The following is a 19,419-nucleotide window of genomic DNA, read 5'->3' as shown; positions in this document are numbered from 1 at the left end:
AGTATCAAGGACAGAGAACTGGTTAGGCTGTACTGCTCTAATAATTTTCAAGTGTCACAATGCCGGGCTCGTTAGACACAGGGCTTCCATAAATTCAGGGAAGATATCCCAGCTCCAGTGCTGTCAGTTCTTGATTCAACAGGTTTCCAGCTGCTCTGCCTTATTTTTTTATTTAACACATTTATACCCCACATTTTCCCACATAGTTGCAGGCTCAATGTGGCTTACACAAATACAATATAAAGTAGGAGCATAAAGTAACAGAAGTATGAAGCAACAGCGAAATAAGGAGGGATGGTGATAAAAGGGTAATACAGTCCATTATGGAGGCACTGGCCTAATTCTGGTCCTATCCTGCATCAACATTACATGCTACTCTACATAAATGTTTGTTTATTCATTATCTGATATACCGCCTTTACAGCAGAAGGTGTAAAAAAAAAAAAATAAACATTAATTGGTAAGAAAAGAACTAAAAAGTGCTAAATGGAAAGAGATCAGTCATACAAGAGCGGAAAACATACCTAAAAAAAATAAATAAAAGCAACTGAAACACGATTGGATCCTTTTACTAGGTTTTGGCTCTTTCTACCTGAACCTCCACCCCCAAGAAGTGGCCATAATGGCATAGTCTAGACTGCTGGTCAGTGCAGCCTGAGAAGACTCTGGGTCAGTGGGATAGAACTGGTGGAAAGGAGATTCAGCAGCTTGCAAACTTGCTCCAGTTTTCTTATCAAGAAGGCTGTAGAGCTACAAGGAGAAGGTTAGTCTCTTGTCTTTGAGGGTGAGAAAGAACTGGAGAGGGAAGAAGTCTGTCTCCTCTGAGTTCCTGTAGTGGATGCCAAGAGCCACACAGTACAGACTCTCTGGTAGTGCTTCTGTCATTTCATTGTAAGTAGCTGTTCTTGAGTGATACAGCCACGGATTGGAGAGTAATCCTGCTCTGAAAGTATAAATCTCTCACTCTAGGTCCATCTCTTAGGGAAGATAAGACCTTGATCTCAGTTCCAGGAGTAAACAAAGATCTACAAAGGAACTGGGAGACACATGTGTCAGGTACCCATCAGTGTGGAAAGTGAAAAGGACAAGGGCGCTATCCAACTGGTGCTTTATCTTGAAGTCCAGAGGAGGAAAAGTAAAAAATGAATAGAGGGAACAAATTCATGCATTTGGAGAAACAAATCCTTGGTAAGTCATGAAGTCTAGCAACAGTCCAAAGGGAACCTAAAATCCAGAGAAAAAAAGAAAGGGTGCTCCAGGAGATTGTGTAGTTAAGGATCAGAAATTCTATTCTGCTTTATATATGCCTACTTTGATATTGCAGGTAAACAATTACAGTTTATTAATTTGTACTATGTCTGGACCAAGGCAGAATACACTTTATATCTATACTAGTATAAAAGGCCCGTTTCGGTAGGCAATGAAACGGGCGCTAGCAAGGTAATCCCCCCCCTGCAGTGTCCTTCCTGTCTCCCCTGCCCCCCCTTGCAGCCACCCATCTGGTCTCAGGACCCCCTCCCCACCAACCCTCCTCTGCCCCTGCAGCCACCCATATCCAGCAACTCTCCTCCCCCCCTGCAGTCACCCATGTCCAGCAACCCTTCTCTCCCCCTGCAGCTACCCATGTCCAGTGACCCTCCTCTCCCCTGCCCCCCTGCAGTCACCCATGTCCAACGACCCTCCTCTCCTTTCCCCTTGCCCCCCCCTGTAGCCACCCATGTCCAGTGACCCTCCTCTCCCCCTGCCCCCCCTGTATCCCCTGCCCTCCCCTGCAGCCACCCATGTCCAGCGACCCTCCCCTCCCTCTGCCCCCCTCCACCCACCCATGTCCAGCGACCCTCCCCTCTCGGCACATCACCCAACCCCCCCCCCAGTGCATCACCCAAGCCCCTACCCCCCCTTCGGGCACATCAACCCCCTCGCCACCCGCAGCCGCCAATACTAACGCTGTCCGGCCGCTGCTGCATCTCCTGTTGAGCAGCAGCGGCTGGTACAAAAAGAAAAAAGCCAAAAAAAGATTTAAAACCTGAAACACGGCTCCGTAGACAGCCATCTGGCATTGGCTGTCATCTCTGCAGCCGCTCCTCCTCTCCCCTCTGACGTCGCTGCGCTCCTCCGGGGTCTTCCTGCAGGGGCAGTGATGTGGAGGGGAGAGGAGGAACGGCTACAGTGACGACAGCCAATGCCAGATGGCTGTCTACGGAGCCGCGTTTCAGGTTAAAAATCTTTTTTTGGCTTTTCTTTTTGTACCGGCCGCTGCTGCTCCACAGGAGAAGCAGCAGCGGCCGGACAGCGTTAGTATTGGCGGCTGCGGGTGGCGAGGGAGTTGATGTGCCCGAGAGGGGGGGTAGGGGCTTTGGTGATGCGCCGGGGGGAGGGTCTTGGGTGATGCGTCGAGGGGGGGGGGTAGGGGCTTGGGTGCTGCGCCGGGGTGGAGGGGCTTGGGTGTTGCGCCGAGGGGGGGCACTGAGAGCTGATTGGTAGGCAGGGGGAGGAGTAGGGAATACTCCTCCCCTTGCCTTGGAATCAGCTGTCAGTGATATCACTGACGACAGTGCATTCTAAACTGCTTAGCAGACCACCTCCGACGGAGCCACAGTACCAGGCACATTAGAACGTTGGCGGTGAGAATTATTATATAGGATAATCATAGAAACAGTAAAACAATAAAAGTAAAACATACATATCAGCAGTAGCACAGACCAAAGAGCTAATGGTGCCTCCTATCTAAAGGCTTTTTTTTTTTTTTACAAAGTCGCACTAACAATTCTGGCACAGCAAATGAGAAGCCTATAGGAATTGAATGGGCTTCCTCTAATTTGCCATGTGGGAATCACTAGCGCAGTTTTGCAAAAGAAGCCCTAAATGACAGAATACTTTACCATTTCTTATACATAATGTTCAACCACAACTGACTAGCATTATCCTGAAAAAAGGTAATAAATAGAAATAAAACAAAATATAGAAAAGAAAATAAGATACATTTTTTTTGGACTAAATACATTTTTTGATTAGTTTTCGAAGGTAATCCTTCTTCGGATCAGAATTAAGCAAATGTTGATAAATAAAAGTATATATAAGTGAAATATCAAAGCATTCCAATGACAGTTTCAGAGGAAAAGGGTGGGGTTGGTAAGGTGAAAAACAGGGAGAGCTGGATGGATGAGACAGGGAGAGATGCATAGTGAAAAGAGGGTGACAAAGCAGTAGAATTTTATGGTTTATAATGGGTTAGAAAACCCAGATCTTTGTTAAGTCCTGTCTGGTGGCTGTCAAAATATTTAATCATCGTTTCACTTTCCTGGATTGTCTTAAAGTTTCCTTTTAGTATTCTCACCAAAAAATCATTGATACAGTGTTCTGATTTTCTGGTTTTCTAAAGTGCTGTCCCACAGAAGTGACATCCTGGTTGGCACTGGCATTTTTCATATGATGTCTTTGTAAATTAAATCTCGTCTTTAGCATCTGGCTTGTTTCTCCAATATAGCACCCTTCTTTAAACTTTTTACATTTGAAGATGAGCATGTGAAGGATTCCTTTATATTGAATATTTTTCCTTTATGAATGACTGTGGGATCCTGTGAAATGTGTTAGCTCAGTTTGCAGTTAGATATATTGCAAGGATATGTGCCATTCTCTTTTTTGAGTTCCTATCGGGAGCTTGCTTTTCATTAGTTTGTTTTAGGTTGGATGGCCAGCACTGGTGGGGATGGGAATATCTCTTTCAGCAGTTCTACCTCCTGGAGTTGTGGCCCTAGATCTTTTATGTACTGCAATAGGTTTTCCCTGGGTATTTTAAGGGAGGAGGCAACATTCTTGGAGATTATTTTGGGGTTGTAAAGAAATGTGTAGAGCGCTGCGTATGTCTAGTAGCACTATAGAAATGATAAGTAGTAGTAGTAGTGGGGTTGTAACCTATTTGTTTGAAGGATTCAGTCAGGATTTTGAGGTGTTTACCTCCGTCTCCTGGGTCAGAGCAGATACGGTGGTATCTTGTGGTTTGGCTGTGTATAATGGATTTTTTGGTATGTGAAGGGTGGAAGCTGAAGTTGTGGAAGTAACTGCATTTGTTTGTAGGTTTCCTGTATATAGATGTTTGTATATACTGTTTCAAATCCACATCTTAGCTAAAATAATGATGCAAATACCTACACTTGATTTTCAAATGCTTTAGTTAGTTAAAAAAAACCTACACGAGTTAAAAAATTTTTTAAGGCTGCTATATCCAACGTCAGTCTGATATGTAATGGAATCCAATTTTATGCACTTGGCCTAAGATAGAGAAATTGCCCTTTCTGTTTCTTCAAAAAGAGTATTTTTCTTGGGAATGGTCAAATGATATGTTCCTTCAGATTTTAAAATTCAATTAGGTGTATAAAATTTAAGCAAACTTGAAAGGTAATATGCTGACTCCTTTTTAAAAGACTTATGTATCAAAAGGAGGATTTAAAAATGAATCCCTTCTCTAATTAGTAACTGATATAATTCTTTAAGGAAAAGACTGATATGCTGAGACCGAAGGCAACCAGTCAGAAGACAAACTGTGGCATTTAAAGGTGTAGAAGAGACTCTTTGTTCTAGATGATGAGAACTGGAAAACATTCTAGCCTCCATGGATCTTCAGAGGACAACTCCAGAAGTAGAAGGAACAATATGTGTCTCAGCCAGTAAGATGCAATGAGGATCATGGTTCTCAGGAAGTCTTCCCCACAAGAAGTATGGGAGGATATGCGTACAGAAGGACTTTCCATCAACTGAGGAGAAAGGTGTCTGACACTAGCTTGCCATGTGATCTCAACCTGGAGCAGACCTGAGAAACCGTGTTGTTGAGATGAGTGGCAACGAGATCGACCAAGAGGGTGCCCACTCTTGGAAGACATCCCAGGCAATGCCCATGCTGAGAGACCACTCATGTGGTTGCATCACTCTGCTTAGTCTGTCAGCCAGGCTGTTGTCTTTCCCTACTAGGTATGTGGCTCTGAGTACCATTTCATGACCGATTTAATTATTTTGGATGATCCATATCATTCCAAATCCTTCTTTTTTAAGTTCCTTTATACATGACTTAGGTCTACAACAATTTCACAACCTACTCATGTGACTGGCCATACCACTGATTTAATTAATTTATTCCAATTTTCTCTCTACCTCTCAGCTCACTGATATATCTACCTTCTCTCTATCTTGGTCAGACCATTTGCTGATTTAATGTCATCTTATTTTCCCTAGTAAGTGCTCTCCTCCAAACTTTTTGCCAATGGTACAGACTACCTATCAGTCTCACCAGTTACATAAAATCAATCCTGATTCTTGTCCTTCATTTCTGAAAATTTTTTTCGGGCAGACACTGCATCCATAACTTTGGAGAACCAGGCAAAATGCTGGAATAGTGCTATTAGTTCTGGCCTGGACTTGGTTGCACCGTTATGTACCTTTCATCTTGTAAATGTTATTTTGCACCTTGATACAATTTAAGCCTTTACTTAGCCAAGCAGAGGGTTAGGTGCAAAGAGAGCCTTTGATGTAAAAACAAGACTCTGGAGTTACTTTTACACTGTAAGTATGAGCTTTACTACTACAACTTTTGTCTTAAGCAAACAAAAAAGTCTTATTTTTCTTCCCAAATCAATGCAGCTTTGCACAATTATACAAATCTTTTTAGCTTTGTATTGAAGTTATGTTTCAGGAAATCTGCTCCCATTTCATCTGCACAACTGTCACCTGAAACAACAGCACAACACCTTTTAACCCGTTACATTTTGGGCTTTGTATAAGGTCTATTTGGTAGCTGAGGTCTTTTCCTCCAAATTTTTCATGTGAATTGTTGAAGCTACCCTGTGCACTTGATTGTTGAAATGTACCTTTCTTCTCTACACACTCTCACTCATGCATTGTTTTTTTCTAGAATTCATTACTGCAATATCATTTATGCTGGACTACCAAAAATAGAGCTCAAAAGATTACAGGTGCTGCAAAATACCGCAGCTCATGTTCTTCTAAAAGCACACAGTTCAGATCAAGTCAGACCACTATTAGCCCAGTTACACTGGCTGCCAATATCATTTATTTTAGAAAGAGAAGGACGCCCATCTTTCGACACAAATCGGGAGATGGGCGTCCTTCTTTTAGGGTTGCCCAAATCGGCATAATCGAAAGCCGATTTTGGGCGTCCCCAACTGCTTCCTGTCATGGGAATGAACAAAGTTCCTGGGGGCATAGCAAAGGCGGGACTGGGGGGCGTGCCTAACAGAATGGGCGTCCTCGAGCGATAATGGAAAAAAGAAAGGAGTCCCTGACGAGCACTTGGCCGACTTTACTTGGTCCATTTTTTGTTACGACCAAGCCTCAAAAAGGTGCCCGAATTGACTGGATGACCACCGGAGGGAATCGGGAATGACCTCCCCTGACTCACCCAGTGGTGACTAACCCCCTCCCACCCTGAAAAAAACAACTTTTAAAACTTTTTTTTGCCATCCTCAAATATCATACTCAGGTCCATCGCAGCAGTATGCAGGTCCCTGGGGTGGGGGGACGTGTGTGTGTGTCAGCGGAGGCATAGCGAAGGTGTGGACATCCTTCTTTCAAACATTTTGGACATCCTGAACTGCTCCCCCACAGGAACGGCCAAATTTCAAGGGAGTGGAGTGGAGGAGTGGCCTAGTGGTTAGAGCACTGGTCTTGCAATCCAGAGGTGGCCGTTTCAAATCCCACTGCTGCTACTTGTGATCCAAAATCCAAATAAATAAAGGGGGTGTCAAAGGTATAGCAAAGGCATGGACTTCCTTCTCACAGAAACATCCACATTTTGGACGTCCTCGTCTGCCATCGCAGGGACGGAGGCATAGCAAAGGACGTCCTTCACCCATACTCCAAAAAAAAAAAAAAAAAGACGTCCCTGACAAGCACTTGGACTTGTATTTTTCTAAGGTTGTAGACGGCTATTATACACGCAGCTTGTCTGCATGTATGAAGCCGTCTTTGGCATGCGCAGAGCAGCCACGTATAATGCTTGGCTGCTCTGCACTGGCTTCCCCTCATTTGGAAGGAAATCATGTGCAAATGAGCTAACAGTGAGCAGCTCATTTGCATGCGATTTCCTTCATGCATGCCAGTTCCTTCATGTCAGGGGGACCAGTGCACTACGAATGCTGGCTCCTCCCACGACCAAATGAGTTGGATTTGGTCGTTTTTGAGATGGGCGTCATCTGTTTCCATGATCACCGAAAACCGGGGACAACCATCTCTAAGGTAGACCATCTCAACATTTATGTTGACCATCTCTAAGGTCGACCTAAATGTTGAGATTTGGGCGTCCCCGACCGTATTATCAAAATGAAAGATGGACGCCCATCTTGTTTCGATAATACGGGTTTCCCCGCCCCTTCGTGGGGACGTCCTGCAAGGATGCCTTCAGGAAAACTTGGGCGCCCCGTTCGATTATGCCCCTCATGGCGTACTATTGTGGTTTACCATCTTATTTGGCTAATTTAACAATCCCTTACATACCCACCTCTGTTTTGAGATCCATGGATCCACACTGTCTAGTGTTACCAAATCCAAAACAGGCCCGCTAGGAAAGCACTCATCAAGTACTCATCATTTGGCTTTTTTTTGAAAAATTTTATTTAGCATCACCCTTTACACATTCTGAGCATTCTTTGTGTAACTTTAAGTCATTGCTAAAAACACATTTCTTTACCATGGCTTATGAAGGTTTGCTGCTCTCCTGACGCGTTGGGTATTCCTGGCATTTAGTGCATACAGTTATGTACTCTTTTTGTGGTTTGAGTGTTTCTGTCCTATTTTAATTGGAGTTTCTATTCTTTTATTATTTGTTTTCAAATGTTTGTGATGTAAAGTGTGATCCGAGAGTCAGCCCAAGGGGTATATCAAGGTTTTAATAAACAAACATAACTGGAGGCTCACTGCCACATCCTGACTGCTTCCTGACACTAGGTATGAGCCCGTGCCTCCCTGCTTGTTGACATAGTACATCACAAACCGATTGTCTGTTTGAATGAGAATAAACTGGTGCATAACTGATCTCTGAGCCTTTGGAGCGTTCCCAATGGCCTTCAGCTCTAGAATATGAAAGTGGGTCTCCTAAGCAAACCAATGACCCCGAGTGTGAAGCCTGTCCATGTGAGCTTCCCAGCCCAGGCTAGACACATCTGTCCTCAGTATCTGGTGTGGAGGGGAAATTTGGAATGAAAATCCTAGGACCAAATTGGGCCAAATGGTCCACCACAAGAGCGACTATCCAAGCTCCAGGTTGACAAAGATGACATCTGCTAGGATCCCCAAGGCCTGACACCACTGGGAAGTTAGGGTCCATTTGCCCACTCTTAAACGGATGTGTGCCATGGGCATGACATGCACTGTGGAGGTCATGTGGCCTAACACTTCAATATTTGCCGAGCTGTGACCTGTTACCTCTGTCGAACCTGGTGTGTGATGCTGAATAAAAGTTTTAGCTTTAATCCTACATGTTAGTTATTTCATGTAGCCTAGAATGGCCTCATTAATATGCACATTGCCCACGCTATATAGTAACATAGTAACTGTATGGTCCATCTAAGTCTGCCCAAAAAGGTGGCCAAGAGATGTATCTGGCACTGTGTACAGGTTATATGTCTTCATGATTAAACACTGGCATCATATAAACAGGGAAGTTGGCAACTTTACATCTTTCCAACCTCCTAAAAGCAGGCATATGATGCAATCCTGGAGCATAATATCATGCTACTATTGTTTTCAATTCAAATTCAATTCAATTCAAATCAATTCTTGTATTCCGCTAATATCCCCTTTCCAGGGTTCAGTGCACTTTACATTCTAGGCGAGACAAAAGCAAATAGTGTTAGTGTGAGGGTTGAGAAACATTAGAGACTATTGGATTATAATGCATGATACCAAGGGTAGCTTCCCCTTCCAATATCGCTGTTTTCAATCCTAAGAGTGTTTCCCTTAGTATCATTCAAAACGATTTAACCAGCCAAAAATGGGTACTGGCCGGTTAAAAAGCCTGATCGGGGCTAACAGGTCACTTCCAGCGGCACTTAACCAGTTAGCACTGCTGAAAATAACTGGAATGCACCAAACTCAAAAACGGCTATTTTGGAGAGCAGTTTGTTACTCACCTTTAATGGCATCAAGTATTTCCTGGATTTTTTGAGGCTCATTACGGTCTAGTCGACAGCTCGGGGTAATTTCCAGCACATAATCAGGACCATACTCTGTGAAAAACTGGGGAAAGTGAAAGGACAGATGAATCACGTCATCAAACTGAGAAGCATGGCTATGCAGTCTCATAATCTCACAATCAACTAAAGTTTCAGGATGTGAACGTCATAAAGACACCGATATTACATGCTTCATTTCAGGCCTGATACATTCATGATTTTTCCCATTTTGTGTTTATTGTGAGTTTCCTTCATGCAGAAGACAAGCAGAGACCTCCTGGTTAAATTGCCCAGCTCTCTCAGCAGAAGCTTTAGACACACCTTAGCTTACAATTGTCTACAGAAAACCCAGGTGGGGAGGGGGAGAGCCCAGCACACTTTAAGGAAAAGATAAAGAGATCTAATACTTCTTGGCAGTTTTTAAATTTAGTTCTCAGATTAACAGATATCAATAAACCAGTTTGAAACACAGCAATCAGATCACAATACATAGCAGACCGGCCCCCACCCGACAGGAATCACAATTTTGGAAGTAATGGCCCGGAGGCAGGAGCAAGTGGCATCGCCCTTGTCTTATTTAAGGTCTGGGGAGGGAATGGGGGGTTGGGGTGCCACTACAAACCAGGAAAACATTTTGGCGGGAGGCGGCCAGTCATGTCTGGGGGGGGGGGGGGTGCCACAGTGAATATTTTTTTAAATATATCATGGGTGGGGGGATAGGGAACTGGGTTGGGTGATTTTTTTTTTTTGGGGGGGGGGGGGGGGGAGATGGGACAATGACAGAGTGGGGCAGAGGGGAAGCACATGGGGCCAATGCTGACTGTGGGGGTTCTATGCCAGACCTGGCGGTAGTTCTGGCTTTGAATCCCTGTGGTAAGTATCAGTGCACGGCCCTACATGCTGCAGGGCAGCTGATCAGCTCTTAGCATGTGTTTTTATATGCTGTGTGCTGATAATTACCATGGGTAAACTGCTTGTTAAGGGCATGCTGTAGCCCATGGTAGCTTTTTGGAAATCATGGCCCGGAGGCAGGAGCAAGTGGCATCGCCCTTGTCTCATTTAAGGTCTGGGGAGGGAAAGGGGGTTGGGGTGCCACTAGACACCAGGAAAACATTTTGGCAGGAGGCGGCCAGTCATGTCCGGGGGGGGGGGGGGGGGGGGTGCCACAGGGAATATTTTTTTATATATATCATGGGTGAGGAGATAGGGAACTGGGTTGGGTGATTTTTTTTTTTGGGGGGGGGGATGGGACAATGACAGTGGGGCAGAGGGGAAGCACATGGGGCCAATGCTGACTGTGGGGGTTCTATAGTTTTGGCTTTGAGTCCCCATGGTAAGCATCAGTGCACAGCCCTACATGCTGCAGGGTAGCTGATCAGCTTTTAGCATGTATTTTTATATGCTGATAATTACTATGGGTAAACTGCTCGTTGAGGGCATGCTGTAGCCCATGGTAACTTTCTGCATCGGCCTATGAAGTGGGAAGCAATTTCAACAGCACTGGCCAAAACGTCTCCCTCCTGGAACTGGTAACTTGGCAGCTCTGCAGCAGTGGGCTGGGAGCCATTTTAGTTCGGTAAGTAATCTTCTTCCTCCACTGCCTCTGGTACAAACCAGAGATGCCAAGGGTGGGCAGTGCCAAAGAGTAAGATTTACAGGCAACGGGGGAGATTCTATATATGGCACCTAAAAAAAAATCAGCGTGGAAATCAATGCCAAGTGTATTCTATAAGCGGTGATTTTGGCACAGTATACAGAATACGCTTAGTTGATATTTCAGTGCCTAAACTACATGCCTCCATTTACACCAACGAAAACATGACAAATTCCATGTGCGTAGATTTATGCCCACTGGGTATGCACAGTCTCCCAACTGGTTAAATTTGCATTTTACATTGATGAAACTACTGTAATTAGTGGGAATATTTAGATTTACTAAAAGAAAATTATATTCTAGTGGAATCCGATTGAATCTGTTGTTATCAGACTGTATCATTGCTGGCCACACCCAGAGAACTTTTTTTTTGATACAGCACGTTTCTTACTTACTGAGACTTATAGAAAGGAGAAACAGGGGTGATATGATACAGACGTTCAAATATTTGAAAGGTATTAATCTGCAAACAAATCTTTTCTGGAGATGGGAAGGTGGTAGAACTAGATGACATGAAATGAGGTTGAAGGGGGGCAGACTCAAGAAAAATGTCAGGAAGTATTTTTTTCAGAGAGAGAGTGGTGGATACTTGGAATGCTCTCCTGCGGGAGGTGGTGATGAAAACGGTAACGGAATTCAAAAATGCGTGGGATAAACATAAAGGAATCCTGTTCAGAAGGAATGGATCCTCAGGAGCTTAGCGGAGATTGGGTGGCAGCACCAGTGGTTGGGAGGCGGGGGCAAGTACTGGGAAGATGTCTACAGTCTATGCCCCGAAAATGGCAAGGATAAATCAAGGTCAGGTATACATATAAAGTAGCACATATCAGTTTATCTTGTTGGGCAGACTGGATGGACCATACAGGTCTTTATCTGCCGTCATCTACTATGTTACTATCAGGCTCATTTTTGAAAGAGAAGGATACCCATCTTTCCACACAAATCGGAAGATAGGCATCCTTCTCACATGGTTACCCAAATCGGTATAATCGAAAGCCAATTTTGGTCGTCCCCACCTGCTTTCCATCGCGGGGACGACCAAAGTTCAAGGGGGCGTCAGAGGCGTAGCGAAGGCGGGACTTGGGCTTGCCTAACATACGGACGTCCTCGACCCATAATGGAAAAAAAAGGGCGTCCCTGATGAGTAGTTGGATGACTTTACCTGGTCCTGTTTTTCTTACGACCAAGGCACAAAAAGGTACCCGAACTGACCAGATGACCACCGGAGAGAATCTGGGATGACCTCCCCTTACTCCCCCAGTGGTCATTAACCCCCTCCCACCCTCAAAGAACATCTTTAAAAATCTTTTGTGCCAGCCTCTATGCCAGCCTCAAATGCCATCACAGCTGTATGCAGATCCCTGGTACAGTTTTAGTGGGTAAAGTGCACTTCAGGCAGGCGGACCCAGGCCCATCTCCCCCCTACCTGTTACACTTGTGGTGGTAAATGTGAGTCCTCCAAAACCCACCACAAACCCACTGTACCCACATCTAGGTGCCCCCCTTCACCCGTAAGGGCTATGGTAGTGGTGGTACAGTTGTGGGTAGTGGGTTTTGGGGGGCTCAGCACACAAGGTAAGGGAGCTATGTACCAGGGAGCAATTTATGAAGTCCACTGCAGTGCCCCCTAGGGTGCCCGGTTGGTGTCCTGGCATGTGAGGGGGACCAGTGCACTACGAATGCTGGCTCCTCCCATGACAAAAGGGCTTGAATTTGGTCGTTTCTGAGATGTTAGTCCTTGGTTTCCATTATCGCCGAAAATCAGAAACAACCAAGTCTAGGGACGACCATCTCTAAGGACGACCTAAATTTCAAGATTTGGGCATCCACGACCGAATTATTGAAACGAAAGGACGTCCACGCAGCCTTTCGATACCTCGGTACCGACGATGCCGGAGGTAGAGGCCTCGATGCAGTCGATGCCGAGGTTGAAAACTTCGATGCTATCGACGTCGATGCACTCGATGCCCGTGCTGTTGTCGTCGAAGAGCCCGAGAACGTGTTCCACTGGGCCAATCTCGCTACCTGAGTCCTCTTTTTTAAAAGAGCACAAAGACTACAGGCATGCGGGCGGTGCCCAGCCCCCAGACACTGAAGACACGAAGCGTGCCTATCAGTGAGCGAGATTACCCGGGCGCTCTGGGTGCACTTCTTGAAGCCGCTGGAAGACTTTGATGACATGGGCGGAAAAATCACGCCGGCAAAATCAAAATTCGCGATGATGACGAAGGGCACCAAAAAGAAGGGAGAAAAACCCGAATCGAGGCCAAATAGGCTGGTCCCGAAAGCGAAAGGAAACTTACGCGGGGAAAAAGCTGGAAACACGGGAAAAGGGGAAAAGACCGAAAGGTCCCTTTTTTTTAGCGAAAATTGCGAAGACGCGCGAGGTCAACTTGAGGGGCACGAAACGGCGGTAAAACACGACCGTCCCCGAGCGCGGACAAAAGAAGACTGACGAACACGAGCCGGTTCGGGCGGGAAGACGGCCGCGCATGTGCGGTGCGCATCGGCGCGCGAGGACTAGCAAAGGCCTTTGCTAGTGAAGTTTCCGGTTGGAGGGGGGCTGCCGTGGACGTCACCCATCAGTGAGAACAAGCAGCCTGCTTGTCCTCGGAGAATACGGGTTTCCCCGCCCCTCCACCTCAGCAAAACTTGGGTGTCCCTTTCGATTATGCCCCTCCACGTTACATAAATTTTGGAACGCCCATAAAAAGCCCATTTCCCCGCCCATAGCCACACCCATTTTACCTGTGCACATTAGAAATTAGGTGAACTGCGTTACAGAATACGGTCAGAGAGTTGGGCATGTAAATTCTAATTATTGCCAATTCATGCTGTTATCAACGCTAAGCAGCTTAAGCCAATTAAGTTACGTGCAGTATTATAGAATCTGCTTGAATTATTGCACGGATCTCTAAGTGCGCTATATGGAATCTGGGGGAATATGTCTGAGGTATAAATATAAAAAGTTTTTTGTGTGCAAAAGCTTCAGAAATGGAAGAAGCAGAATTTAAAAAAAAAAGTTTTCTTTGGTGCTTCTGAAAAGATATAGACAGAGTGGAAGCAGCATTAGGCCAGTTTTCAAAACAATTTTCCCCAATAACTTAAAAGCTAGTTGGTAAATTCCCCATGTTGAAAACTTCCCTTCACTTAGTATGTGCACAGGTACATTTGTAAGCATGGGCTTCTCCATTTCAGCCCAAATTTTATTTTATTTGTTACATTTGTACCCAAAATTTCCCACCTATTTGCAGGCTAAATGTGGCTTACATAGTACCGTAAAGGCGTTCGCCAATTCCAGTATGAACAAATACAGTAATGTTGTGGGAGAATAAGGTTCGTGTGTACAGACACATTATGGAGTTATAGAGAGGAAGAGTTATTATATGTCCATTACGAGCTTTGGTTTCGTTGTGTTGCAGGGTACAGGCATTTAAGTTGGGTCAGTAGGGTATGCCTTTTTGAACAGGTTAGTTTTTAATGATTTCCGGAAGTTTAGGTGATCGTAAGTTGTTTTTACGGCTTTTGGCAATGCGTTCCATAGTTGTGTGCTTATGTAGGAAAAGCTGGATGCATAGGTTGATTTGTATTTGAGCCCTTTGCAGCTTGGGTAGTGGAGATTTAGGTATGTTCGTGTTGATCCTGTTGTGTTTCTAGTTGGTAGGTCTATGAGGTCTGTCATGTATCCTGGGGCTTCGCCGTACATAATTCACACTTCTTCACCCCCCCCCCCTCAGCCCCGTCCAACTTTAACCACTACGTCCAGGAATCTCCAGGCTATTGACCCTCCTCTAATATCCTCTAGTATTTCTAATCTCCTCCCCTCCATCATGTCCTCCGAGTCTGTCGACAAGGCTGTCTCCGTTTACAATGCCACTCTCTCCTCTGCTGTGGACACCCTCGCACCATCCATCTCCCGTCCCACAAAGCGTACTAATCCCCAGCCTTGGCTGACCCCTTGCATCCGTTACCTTCGCTCCTGCGCCCGATCTGCTGAACGCCTCTGGAGGAAATCTCGCACCCTTTCTGACTTCCTTCACTACAAATTCATGCTATCCTCCTTCCACTCCTCCCTATTCCTTGCCAAACAGGACTATTACACCCAATTGACCAATTCTCTCAGCTCCAACCCCCGTCGTCTCTTCGCCACCCTTAACTCCCTCCTCAAAGTGCCCTCCGCTCCCACCCCCCCTCGCTCTCTCCTCAATCACTGGCCGATTACTTCCGTGACAAGGTGCAAAAGATCAACCTTGAGTTCACTACCAAGCCATCTCCTCCTCTTCACCCTTCAACCCTCTCCCTCAACCAACCAACCCAGGCCTCTTTCTCCTCCTTTCCTGACATCACCGAGGAGGAAACCGCTCGCCTTCTTTCCTCCTCGAAATGCACCACCTGCTCTTCTGATCCCATCCCCACCAACTTACTTAACATCATCTCTCATACTGTCACCCCTCAATCTGTCATATCCTCAACCTCTCTCTCTCTCCACTGCAACTGTCCCTGACACCTTCCAGCACGCTGTAGTCACACCTCTCCTCAAAAAACCATCACTTGACCCTACCTGTCACTCCAACTACCGCCCCATCTCCCTCCTACCCTTCCTCTCCAAAATACTTGAGCGTGCCGTTCACAGCCGTTGCCTTGATTTTCTCTCCTCTCATGCCATCCTCGATCCACTTCAATCCGGTTTTCTGTAGAAGTCTTGTAAGGTCACTGCTTGAACTCTCAGCAACCATTTTGAAGCGGTGCCATGAGCAAGACAGGTCAGCAGTTGTGCTGGGCAGGAAAGAGGGGGCTCTTTCCTGCCCTGAAGAGGCCACTAGACCACTAGGGCATGATACTATACAAGATCAGGTGACCCTCAGGGGGAGGAATGCTGGCCTACCCCTAGTAAGCCTTTTCTTGGCTGAGCGGTGCTCAGCGCTCCCACCGGCTGCCTTCCAGGTGCTGTGGAGGACTTGCAGCCTTTACATATCCTCACAACCTAGTCTGGCTATAGTTTAATTTGGCTCTAGCTGCTGGGCACACATAGGTCTTACTTCCCAATGGAGGGTTCTATTTCTTTTTGCTGTTTTTATTTTTGTAATTTCTTCTTCTATTTTATTTATATAACTTTATATACAGTTGAACCACAAGTTGCATCCCCACAAGAAATATCACCATCAAATCAAAACATTACAATAGGGTTGATGTTAGAATTGCTGGGGGCTGGGGCCTGGAACAGATACTTAGAAAAGGGACCTAAAGTTCACTAGTAGACTGTGCCTTTTTCAGCTTCCTGCGGGCTTGAGGCTTCCTGTCCAATGGAGGATCAGGACAATTGTCCAGACTGCATGCATCTAATACCAGCCTGTATATAACAGATATCCTTAAGCAACCTAAATTAGAAAATAACCACAAACTCTCCCTTTTTCCCCCAGAAAGCTCTCTTAAATTATCTCTTCACTGTCTTCCAAAATGTCAGTCTTACTACAAGAATGTGTTTCTAATAGCGAAGAATTCCAGATCACCAGGCTAGTATAAGAAAAGACTCCCTTTGAAGTCAACAGTAATCAAGTTGACAAGAATGGAACCAAATAAGACTGAGAGGACTTCAAAGAGTGCCTTAGTACACAGAGAAACAACCAGATCTACAGGAATCGGGGGGGAGGGGGGGGGGGGCAGGGGGGCAGAACTCTTGACACTTAAATACCAGGCAAACAATTTCTAAACTTACCCACTGAATAATTCGCAACTAATATAGATGAGACCACATCGGCATGATTTTTTCCCCATTTTGATCACATTTATTCTAGTAAGTAACGATGCTGCTAAAAAATCCCATCTCTCTAAACCTTGGCATATTATGTCTAACATAGGTGGATAATGTAGTTGATATAAATCTTTTAAGTTTGGGGTAACTGTTATTCCTAGGTATCTATTTTATCATGCCAGTTGAATGGAAAGGCTGGTTTTAACATCATGGCTCATATCTGTGATAATCCTGCACCAGGTGAACACATTCCTTTGTAATACCTAATAGCAAACTATTACAATAATCTATGTGTGCCAAAATCAGTGCCAGTACCAGTGTTTTCAGGTGGGACAATGTAAAATGGTCTAGCTTTTTACAAAAGCCTAAACACTCCAAAACAAGTCTGACACATATCTGAGCAGGTTCCTTGATATTTTCCCTCTGAAGATGCTGTGCAAACTAGATGGACCAACTAATTTGCACTGTAATAACAGATAGGTCTGAAGATATCTCAACTACAGCAGGCACTGCTGGTTCAAATCCCACTGTGGCGCCTTGTGATCTTGGGCAAGTCGCTTAACCCTCCACTACCTTATATACAAACTTAGATTGTAAGCCATGTCTGACAGAGAAAATACCTATTATACCTGAATGTAACTCACCTTGGAAAAAGGTGTGAGCTAAACACATAAATAATGTGAAATGCCAGAGATGTGTGCCAGTGGAATTCAGGTTTTCATCCCATTACCACTGGAATCAGAGGAAATGTTTGTACTGAAGGTAAAGAAATCTTGCACGGGTGCATCAGCTCTGGTGTGTCTACCTCTGCAAAGTCTTTCCATATCTCCAAGCTAAAACACAAGAGGCCTATGGTAGGTGAAGGAACGCAGACAGGTGTGGATCTGAAATTCAATCTGCTAGGAGCGAAGTGGAAATTCAACTAAGCAAAGTCAAGTGTATTAGGAAGGACAGACATTGAAGTTTGCAAATCAACTCCTAAGATTATCCTGGAGACTTTATGGTATGGTATCTACCATTAAAAAAAAAAAATCAACACAACAAATTTTTGTTGCCTTTAAGAGTAGAGCAGATATCTTGGAAGTGGCAGTGGAGTCTCAGCAAGGGGGTATGTAAAGACTGTTTCCAGCAATGCCCCTTAAATTCAGACCTTAAAGACACATTTAAAACTGTGGTGGGAAAGGCCAACTTAATTAATGCTAGAAACCTGAATGTATCTGAATTTCTCTTTACTTCAAAAATGCCATTTGATAAGCTCCTTCTAATAAGAAAGGCCTTATTTATTGTGCCTCAGAACAAATTCTCTTTTTGACCCATGTGTTAGAAACTGTTTCTGACTACTGGAACCTTATTCCTTAGTTTTGTGATGGACCCAGACAAGGAGTGGATTATGAAATTATTCTTCAGACACATTTCCAAGCTCTTCAATGGCCTCCAGAATCCAGCTGTGTGCTGACGTATAAAGAATGATGCAAGTTAAGGATATCTGTTTTTCAATGAATGGAATGTTGGAAAGAATTATGTAAAAGGGATCTATTTGTTTATAATCACAATCTCACTCCAGATAAGGGAAGAAAATTCACCACACTCAGCAAGCAGGAAGAAAACGTGAATCTCTCAAACAAACCTAAAAACCAGGAACATTGGCTCAGTGTTTCAGAGAACTGGGCCTCCAAAAATTATCTCCATTGCTTTTTATTGGAAACTATAGAATGCTCACTTTCTCTCCATTCCAAAAGCCTCCTCAGCAACTCAGGCAGACAGAAATAGAGAAAAATAACTGAAGCAGCTGTTGGAAGAATGGCACAAAACACCTTCAAAGCCTACTTCCACCTCTCCCCCCACCCATTCCTCATACACAGTCCTGATATCCATACACAATTGCATACACAATCCCACCATCCCAACCCCCTTTCATATACAGTTACAAACTTAACCCTCCACTGCCTCAGCTACAAACCTAGATTGTGAGTATGTTGGATGGATGAGGGATGAGGGAGAGGAAAATACCTATCATACCTGAATGAACACTGTGGCAGCTTTTAGGAGGTAAATAACAAATAAAATAAATAAAACCATTCCTTCCAAACATATGCATATCCTCACAATAATCACCATCTGTTCCCCATACACACAGCCTCACATACCCATTCACCTTCATAAGAACATAAGAATAGCCTTACTGGGTAACCAATGGTCCATCTAGCCCAGTATCCTGCTTTCAACAGTGAACAATCCAGGCCACAATACTTGGCAGAAACACAAATAGTAGCAACATTTCATGCTTCCAATCCCAGGGCAAGCAATGACTTCTCCCATGTCTATCTCAATAGCAGTCTATGGACTTTTCCTCCAGGAACTTGTCCCAACCTTTTTTAAACTCAGACACCTATTCACAAATGTACCTGTGCTTTGCAACACATATCCTCACACCCACTCATACACTTGCCATATCCCAAACTAACCCCACATAATCTTAACCAACCATTTCACATACCTCTATCTTACCACATAAAATCACTCAGGCCCACATACATCCAACACACACACAAAACTCTCCTACAGACACATTCTTCCTCCACTAACACACAGACTCTCCCAAAACATCTCCCATATTCCCCATACATTCACTACTGCTACTCAAACCTGTCCCATTAACACATCTCCATCTATTCAAAACATATCCTTCGCCTCCCAACCCCCCCCCCCACATTACACACATAACCTATACCTACCACACATACACACACAGCACTCACCCAAACACATCTCACCCACATATATGCATACATACATTCTCTCACTCCCACCCCCCACAAATACTCCACCTA

The 19,419-nt window shown here is 44.7% G+C and overlaps 1 protein-coding gene across 2 annotated transcripts in view; it reads right to left on the bottom strand.

Moving 5' to 3' along the window:
- The window catches only part of HDAC8 (histone deacetylase 8), a 235,224-nt gene that overhangs the window by 27,202 nt on the left and 188,603 nt on the right, over positions 1–19,419 (bottom strand). For both annotated transcript variants that reach the window (XM_030210243.1, XM_030210244.1), the window contains one exon: positions 9,141–9,246. In XM_030210243.1, the coding sequence (XP_030066103.1) occupies positions 9,141–9,246 (106 nt within the window). The remainder of the gene's footprint in view (positions 1–9,140; positions 9,247–19,419) is intronic.

This window comes from Microcaecilia unicolor, chromosome 7 (genome assembly GCF_901765095.1).
Source record: "Microcaecilia unicolor chromosome 7, aMicUni1.1, whole genome shotgun sequence".
In the NCBI taxonomy this organism is placed as follows: domain Eukaryota; kingdom Metazoa; phylum Chordata; class Amphibia; order Gymnophiona; family Siphonopidae; genus Microcaecilia; species Microcaecilia unicolor.
Note: the sequence above shows the minus strand (reverse complement) of the source record. Positions and strands in the feature narration are given on the sequence as shown.